This window comes from Lynx canadensis, chromosome F1 (genome assembly GCF_007474595.2).
Source record: "Lynx canadensis isolate LIC74 chromosome F1, mLynCan4.pri.v2, whole genome shotgun sequence".
NCBI classification, from domain to species: Eukaryota; Metazoa; Chordata; class Mammalia; order Carnivora; family Felidae; genus Lynx; species Lynx canadensis.
This window is the reverse complement of record NC_044319.2, coordinates 9,428,853-9,438,026: the sequence shown is the minus strand read 5'-3', so window position 1 is coordinate 9,438,026 and position 9,174 is coordinate 9,428,853. Positions and strand designations below refer to the sequence as shown.

Genomic DNA, 9,174 nt, shown 5'->3' with positions numbered 1-9,174 from the left:
GTGTATGTGGCCTCGATATTATAGAACCTCTCAATTGGAATTTGGCTTCGGTTTTTTCACCGTTTAAAATTCTTTTCAACTTTTTTTTTTTTTTTCATGGCAGGTCCCGGAGCTTTGAAGTTCCATGTGCTTCTTCCAGCTGACGAGCTCTTTCCCCGGGGACAATGCATTCGATTCGCACAGCGGAGATGAAAGTCTCCGAGACTGAGCAAACAGTTTTCGCGCCCGGCTTCGGGGAGAAGCCGAACGAGGGCGGAGGGGGGCGCGGCGGCCATTGGGGGGCCAGGCCCCGGCTGCGTTCTGCGCAGCCATTGGCGGACTCAGAGCGCAGCACTGAGCATGTTCTGGGCTGCCGCCCGCTCGCTCTCGGCTGCAGCCGCAGCCACGGCCGCCGCGGGAGCCAGCGCGCATTGTGCGAAGAGGAGGCAGATGCTAGCAGGGCCAGCCCCGCGCGATTTGGCCTCCTCTCCCAGCGGCTCGCCTGGCCGCCTGACTGTCCCGGGAGCCTCCCCCTGTGCGGGCTGGGGGCCAAGGAGGGCCGGCATGGCCTGAATGCTGGAGGCGCCTCGGCTCAGCAGCGGGATTGCGACATGGGGAACCAGGATGGGAAGCTGAAGAGGAGCGCAGGTGATGCCTTGCACGAAGGCGGAAGCAGCGCCGAGGATGCTGTCGGGCCCAGAGATGTGGAAGCCACAAAGAAGGGGAGCGGGGGCAAGAAGGCGCTGGGCAAGCACGGCAAGGGGGGAGGAGGTGGCGGCGGGGGGGAGCCAGGCAAGAAGAAGAGCAAGTCGGAATCCAGAGCCTCAGTGTTTTCCAACCTGCGGATCAGGAAGAACCTGTCCAAGGGGAAAGGCACCAGCGGCTCCCGCGAGGATGTGCTGGACTCCCAGGCCTTGCAGATCGGGGAGCTGGACAGCGCGCACTCCCTGGTCACCAAGACCCCAGATCTCAGCCTCTCTGCAGACGAGACGGGCCTGTCGGATACCGAGTGCGCTGACCCTTTCGAGGTAACCCGTCCAAGTGGCTCTGGACCCACCGATGTTGGGGTTGGGGGCAGGGTGGTCTTGGGGGATTTGGAAGCTGCTGCAGGGGTGCAGGATGGACAAAGAACCAGTTCCGGCTCGGACACGGACATCTATAGCTTTCACTCGGCCACGGAGCAAGAGGATTTGCTCTCAGACATCCAGCAGGCGATCCGCCAGCAGCAGCAGCAGCAGCAGCAGCAGCAGCAGCAGCAGCAGCAGCTGCTCCAGCGCCCTGAGAAGCCTGCAGCAGCCCCCACAGCCGCCTCCCCCCAGCCCGGGGCCTTCTTGGGCCTGGACCAGTACCTGCTGGGCACGAGCAGCGCAGCCGGGGAGGCCCCTCGCAGTCCCGACACGGAGCAGGCTCGGTCTACGCTGTCTGACCTGCCTCGGAGCCTGGTCACCGAGCCCCGGGTGCCCGAGCAGCCTCCACCCCCCGGAGCCTTAGCTGTGCCTGGCCTGCCGGTGGGCCAGCCTGCTGATGCAGACTCGCCCTCCTCCCCGGCCTTCCGGTTCCCCGAGTCCTCACCAGCGGAGGAGGGCGCGGCCAGAAGCCCCGGCCCAGGGGTTGGGGACACTGATGAGGAAGGCGAGGAAGACGCTTTTGAGGATGCCCCCCGAGACTCTCCAGGGGAGGCGTGGGGCCTGGAGGCGGGAGAGGACCCCCCGAGGCCGGGGGCAGAGCCCGAGGGGGAGCCCGGCGGGCCCGGCGCCCTGGCAGCCGCCTCCCTGCCGGGCAGTCCTGCGCCCAGTCCACGCTGCTTCAAGCCCTACCCGCTCATCACTCCCTGCTACATCAAGACCACCACCCGGCAACTCAGCTCGCCCAATCACTCTCCGTCGCAGTCTCCCAGCCAGAGCCCCAGGATTAAGAGGCGGCTGGAGTCTTCCCTGAGCCGGGGGCCCAGGGCTGCCCTCGTCTCCGCCGCCGCTCCGCCCAAGAAGCACCGGGCTGACGGCGGCCTCACCTGCGGCCTCAGCCGCTCAGCGGACTGGACAGAGGAGCTAGGCAGCCGCGCGCCCCCGGCCGGGGGCTCGGCGCACCTACCGGAACGCGAGGCTGCCTCAGAGGGGGGCGGTGGGGTGCCCCCCGTACTGGCAGCCAAGGTGTCTGGGGCGCCGGCGGCTGCAGATGGCTTCCAGAACGTGTTCACAGGTGAGCGCGCGCTGCTGCTGGGTCACCTGCCAATCAGGGCCTTCCCCGGTCACTTGCTCTCCTCGCTTCGCGAAGCCTAGACTTGCTTCTGGCAAGTCCTGACTCAGGGAATCCTTTCACGTCCTGCCTTCAAGTTTAGTAAAATTTCTGGGTTTTTATTGTTCTTTTTTTTTTAACAAGGTCTTAAAGGGAACAAGTTTGTTATGTCTCCTAAGTCATCGCAAGGAAGGGCTGCTCCAACCGTTTGTCCAAAACGTGCTATTCTCTGTGTCCAGGGTCCCGCCAGGCAGATCAACTCCTTTTTTTTTTTTTTTCTTCACAGCTAACTGAGCCATCATTGTCTTTCCTTCCTCATCCTCACATCATTAAAAATAAGAAAATTGTTAATGATTTTTTTGACAAGGGTCAGCGTGGGAGAAACAAATAATTTATTCCAGTACTATCCAGAGGCGATCTCTGACTGCTCTGATATATATGTGTATGCTTATATATGTAATATGTAGTTTCTGTCAGCAATCTGGGTTGACTACTCAGTGAAGTTAAGGGGATGTACTCCAGTTTGCTGATGCAACCACTCTTAGAAAGTTAACAAGTAATGAAGTAGAATATTAGGGATAATTTTCATTTGGTTTTATGTCCAATCAAAACAGGTATAGCTTGGAGTCGCTGAAGGTGAGAAGACCACAAGGACGTGTAATCTAACTGTGGGCACCATAAAAGCCCAGCTAAAGGGTCCATTTACTGTGGTAAATAGTTTATCCTTTCTTAGAGGTGTGTAGGTCCCAAGGCCTTACCTTAACTACTCATTGTTTCGTGTTCTCTTCCTTCTACTCTTTTTTTTTTAATGTTTAAAGTTTATTTTGAGGGAGAGAACAAGTGGGGGAGGAACACACACACACACACACAGAGAGAGAGAGAGAGAGAGAGAGAGAGAATCCCAAGCAGGTTCTGCACTGTCAGCACAGAGCCCGATGCAGGGCTCAAACTCATGAACCATGAGATCATGACCTGGGCCAAAATCAGAAGTCCAATGCTTAACGGACTGAGCCACCCAGGTGCCCTCTTCCTTCTACTCTTAATTATTAAAGGAAATAGTAAGTGCAAGAATTTATGGAATAGGAAAGAATGACAATTTACGCAATTACTGGTAGGTTTATGATAAATATTTGCATGGTAAAAATTTCAAATGTAATTTGAAAAGCTTAAGTCTTCAATTCTGTTACTGTAATAAATAGGTTATCTATAAAACATTTCTTGGGGCTCCTGGGTGGGTCAGTCAGTTAAGCATCTAGCTCTTGGTTTCAGCTCAGCTCATGATCACACATTTGGTGGGTTTGAGCCCCACGTAGGACTCTGCTTTGGCAGCATGGAGTCTGCTTGGAATTCTCTCTCTTCCTCTCTCTCTGTCCCTTCCCTTATCTCTCTGTCTCTCAGAATAAATAAATAAACATTAAAAAACACATTTCTTAAGTGACATTTCTCAATGGGCATAGCTACTTAGTTGGCTAAATGCCAACTTGTATTTACCACATTTTTATTTTCACCTGTATTTTACATATGTTTCACCTTTTGTTTTACATTTATAGATTCTTATACTAAGAGTAGTCTTTATTTATTCACTTTATTCATTTATTTATTGCTTGCTCTCTTTCTTTTTATTTTTTTTAACTTCCTCTCCCTTCCCTTTATTGTGTAGGTTAAATGAAAAGGGATGCTTATAGTCTAATACCCTTTAGATAAGTTTTAAAAAATATGAATAAAAAACAAAAAAAAAAAGGCCTTGAAAGATCATTTTTGGGGGAAGAAGATAGGAAAATTCTTGAATTAATTTTTTTAATTTAATTTTAGTGAGAAATCATGTGTTTCATCTTTATCTAGGTAATCATTCATTTATAAATATATTTTTTTAAATGAAAATGTCACCATGATTCAGATTATCATCTATTAATATTAATGGTTGCTCATTCTAATAGCATTAGACTTTGGATATATATATATATATATATATATATATATATATATATATATACACACACATATATGTATATATGTATATATATATTCACTTTAATTTAACCTATATATATATATATACACACACACACACACACACACACATACACACACACATATATACATATATACGTATATATATGTATATTCTGGGCAGCCACGTTGTATCAGGCAATATGCTAGTGGCAGGACATACAAGGGTCATTAAATCCGGGTTTTGTTTCTCCAGGGCTCCCTGAGTACGCAGGAGCACATGGAAACATGCAGTATAGTGTTCTGGGAGCATCAAGGGTACAGGGACTGATCTCCTTGGCAGGGGTCAGGGAAGAGGAATTCATTCCTAGGAGGATTGATCAGAGTCCTGAAGATCGTAGGCCCTTAAGAGAAAAACATGGTTCATCCTTGTTCCTAGCATTGCACTTTATTTTGCTAAGTAGTTCCAAATTTGAAACTTTGGACAATTCAAGGAGTCCTGTTCAGTGAGTACCTGTGTTCTATTTCCCTCTCCAGGGAGAATTTTTTACTGTACAAGGGTGAAATTGCAGAGTGAGTTGTTTTAATATGGACATTACTGATTTTGTCTTTGATGGTTGGGTATATAGCTGGTCTGTGATCAGTAGATCTTTGTGTAGCAGTTTCCATATATTTATCTCACCCGCTCACTTTCTTTTCAAAAAAAGAAAAATTTGTGGGTTGAACCTAATCTTGTAGCTGGGGGGGAAATGCAGGTAGGTAAAGAGATGAAATAATTTTCTCAAGGTCACACTGTGATTCATTCAGAGGCAGAGCCAGAAATAGAAGCTGAGTCTACTGATTTAAGTCTGAATGTCCTTGCTTATTACTTATTTTTGGATATTTGACACTGTGAGGCAACATGGAGTAAAAGCTGTTTCTAAAAAATACAGACTTTATAAGATTTTTCAGTTCCTGTTTCTAATAAGGTCCATCCCTTTAATTGTTGAACATCTGGCCTTCCTTGGGCTGGAAGAACAGTGATTCTTGGTTAGACCGATCCAGATTTTCTCTAGGCAGCTCTCAGGGAAACTGTTCTTGTGGTGGAGTGAATCCAGATGGACACAGGCCCCTCTTTCTCAGTTGCTGTCTGTTTTCTTGTCATCTGGCATCACATTTGGTTCTTTACCATCGTCTACAATTTTATGGGTGTCTTGGATATTATCAGAGGCCTAGGGAACAGTAGTATTCTCCTTAGGGAATCTGTTTTGTTTTCTTTTTTTGGCCTTAATTTTGCATGCATGTCTTTGGATCCATTAATTGCCAGCTGCCTTTGAAGCAGGTGATCATTTATCTATAAACTTCCATAAACACCATTTATTTTTAAACCATAGAATGAGGGTTGTCAGCTCTGCAGAAAGGAACAGATGTTTTTGCTTTTTACTGCCTTCCAAATGTAGGGAGAAAATTCAAGTGGAAAGAGATCTTCATGGCACATGTTTGTGTTTGGTAGATATAAAAACATTTTTAGTGATGATGGAGACAAAAACTTTATCTTGTGTTAGCTGTTAAAAACTGATGATGTTTTAGGCCATTGCACTGAAATATTTCCAGTTAATTTGTTTGAAATACAGTTTTTTTCAGTGCTGCGGAGAAAAAAATGGCTTCTGAAATTTGAGAGGTTCTTTTGTACATTAAGTCTAGCCGAAGCTTGTTCATAGATTTTTGCAGTTAATTAAAGTTTAGACATGTAAAATGTTAAATTTGTGATGCTAAATCACTTTTGATAGGAAGCTTTCCAAAGTCAATTTTGTGCTTATCTGTCTTTTTTTTTTTAAACACATGGAATCAAAGTTTAATCTGTTTTAAATGGCTTAGTGAAGGCAGTCCATTGTTACGTGCTGTGAAAACACTGGGGATGCCCTCCACAGCTATTGCAGTGTGCAGGCTGGCTCTAGTCCTGAGTTTTTGCATCTTTGTTTCTTGACTCTTTCCTTCCTCTCAGCTATTTATTCATAGAGCTGTCTTTGTCTTCTCTCCACCCACCCCTCATACTTCTAATTTGGTCTTTCTGATCAATTTGTTATTGGCTGGCAAAGCCTGTAATTATCATGTAAAGTTATATTTATTGCACTTCTACTAAATGCCAGATACTGTGTGGTGCATTACATAAGTGTCTATAATCCTTACAACAGTTTTAAAGTATAGCTGTTTACCCGCATTTTCCCAATGAGCTAAGCAAGGTTCAGACCCGTGAAGTAACTTGCCTAAGGGCATTAAGCTAGTAAAGCCCTCCTCTAAGATATGTACTTAAGTAAGCAAATCTTTTGTTAACATGCCTAGGTGTAAAATCAGGTGTATCAGTGAGCTTTTGAGTTGCTAACTAATTGATAATTGGCTTGGGCATTAGCATTTGGATTGTGTGACTCTCATTTTGGCTTTTCTAAAGGTTATCTTGATTTTTATGTCTGTAGAGAAGGACCCACTCTAGGAGTACAAGGTTTTCTTATATAGCTGGTTAAAATTATTAAACTTTGATTTGTGAAGGCCAGTTGCAGTCTTATTTCTCGTATTAGCATCTGACAGAGTAAATATATCCTTCATGTCTCAATATGTGAAGGAAAGTCAGAAATCATCCCAGATGTATATAGAAAATGCATCTTTCTTACTCTAACAGGAAAGGGGGTTATATGAATGCTGTCCTTTCCCCTATTTCTTGACTTACTGGGTTCCATATATTAGAATAGATCATGGTAACAAAAGCTGAGACTAGATTAGTTTGGTTGGAAAAATCATTTCTTATGATTTCTTTAAGACTGTGGTTTGGGTTGAAGTCAAGTACCCCAGTGATGGGCTTTAATGATGACTTTATGAGTTGAGGACTGGCCTAGTTTTAAGTGCATTTAGGTATTTAGATATAAACCATGTGTATTTGAAATTGAACAAGTGCTTTTAGAGCCGTATTTCCTTCTGATTCTATTACAATGTGCTGAACATACACAGTCATGTGATAGTTAAGCAGATAAATTTGTATCCTAGCTTTGTAAAGTGACCCTCAAGTAATTTTTCCTCACATATATGAAGCTGGAGGAGTAATTTCAAATTAATAATGTTAAGATTAAGTGAAATAGTATGTATAAAGCCACTACAAATCTGCCTAGCATGTAGGAGGCATACTGTTTGAGTAGGTGCTGTTTGAGTTCCTATCCTGGTTCATTGCCTTAATAAACTTCATTGCTCAAAGTGATCCAAAACCAAGTTGGTTAAAGCAAAACAAAACAAAACAAAACAACTCTGAGATTGTATACAGAAGCTTGGTAGGATATAATCAGGTGCTAGTTGATAATTAATATACGTAGTCACTAGTTTTTTCCCAATTGTTTGTTCATCATGTTTTTTTTTTCTTTTAGAATTTTCTATGATTGTAAGCTTTTTTGTCACTTTCTCATAAATTCTGGTTTCCTTCAGGGTTTGGATAAGGAAAGTATATGATGGGGGTTGTGGCTGTGTGATTGGGTGCAGGTGCTAATTTTTTTTTTAATTTTTTTAACGTTTTTAATTTATTTTTGAGACAGGGAGAGACAGAGCATGAACAGGGGAGGGTCAGAGAGAGGGAGACACAGAATCTGAAACAGGCTCCAGGCTCTGAGCTGTCAGCACAGAGCCCGACACGGGGCTCGAACTCACGGACTGTGAGATCATGACCTGAGCCGAAGTCGGCCGCTTAACCGACTGAGCCACCCAGGCGCCCTTGCAGGTGCTAATTTTTAAAGGAGGAGTGGGGAGGAGGAGGCAGCAGGCAGACACCCTCAGTATTTATGTTGTGTACAGCCTCTGGGTACGGCACCTGGCTTTGCAGCCTAACCTCCCACAACTTCCTTCGAAAGCTCTCAACTTTAGACAAGTTAGTCTGGTTACTGTTCTATGAACATGCATTTTATTTTCCTGACTTTGTGCCTTTGTCTTGAAGTTTTTACCCTCTTGGAACATACTATTGTCACTCTTGATTTAGCATCTGAAAGGGCTGATTAAATTCCCATTTCCATTTTTCGTATGTTTACTAGTTTCACCTAACGGGCAGCCATTTATTTCAATGTCATTGCACGTATTATTGTCTGCGTCATATTATGTACACTTCTTGGATTTAGCGATTCATCTGGTCTTTTTTCTCACCTGTTTCTTCTTTTCTTTCCTCCTTCCCTACTCACCTGATTCTGTCCGTTATCTAATCTTCTATCAACACATCCACCAATATCTATTCTGTGCCTGCTGTGTGCCAGTGAATATGATGGACAATGAGCATACTGAGCTCTTTAGGAATAATTGTTTGCCATTTTTTTTTTTTTAAACAGGCAGGTTGGGTATCTAGGCTTCCTATTGGTAACTTCCCATTGAATTCAAGCTGGAAAATTACTAAAATTTTTGATTAGTCAAAATTAGTTATTTTCCCTGAGATGTGATTGAATCTAATGAAAGTAGGATGATACTTTGATAGAACTTGTGTTGAGAGAACATCTCTTCCTATATTTGTTGGTTGATTTTAAAATAGCAAAGATTGGGGCGCCTGGGTGGCTCAGTCGGTTAAGCATCCGACTTTGGCTCAGATCATGATCTCACGGTCTGTGAGTTCGAGCCCCGCGTCGGGCTCTGTGCTGACAGCTCAGAGCCTGGAGCCTGCTTCAGATTCTGTGTCTTCCTCTCTCTGCCCCTCCCCTGTTCATGCTCTGTCTCTCTCTGTCTCAAAAATAAATAAACATTAAAAAAAAATTAAAAAAAATAGCAAAGATTGTATAGCAACTCAGAGCTTCTAATTATGAATTTTATTGGTAATGAAAGAAGAGGTAAAGGAAATAGAGAAAATTTTATTACTCTGTTTATTCCTGTTTTCATTATAAGTAATAACCTGATGTTAATGAAATTTAGCATGAAGGGACCCATTAGAGAGAAACAAGTAAGTACTGTCTATGACTTTATAGTTATTGGCTATAATTTTAGTGGCTGAAAACTTTCCAAGGCTCTTTTTATATTAAA

General features: G+C 44.3%; 1 protein-coding gene across 1 annotated transcript in view; it reads left to right on the top strand.

Moving 5' to 3' along the window:
- Positions 1 to 514: 514 nt before the first annotated feature.
- The window catches only part of FMN2 (formin 2), a 391,745-nt gene continuing 383,085 nt past the window's right edge, over positions 515 to 9,174 (top strand). The window contains exon 1 of the mRNA XM_030303011.1: positions 515 to 2,178. Within this exon, the coding sequence (XP_030158871.1) occupies positions 591 to 2,178 (1,588 nt within the window). The 5' untranslated portion in view covers positions 515 to 590. The remainder of the gene's footprint in view (positions 2,179 to 9,174) is intronic.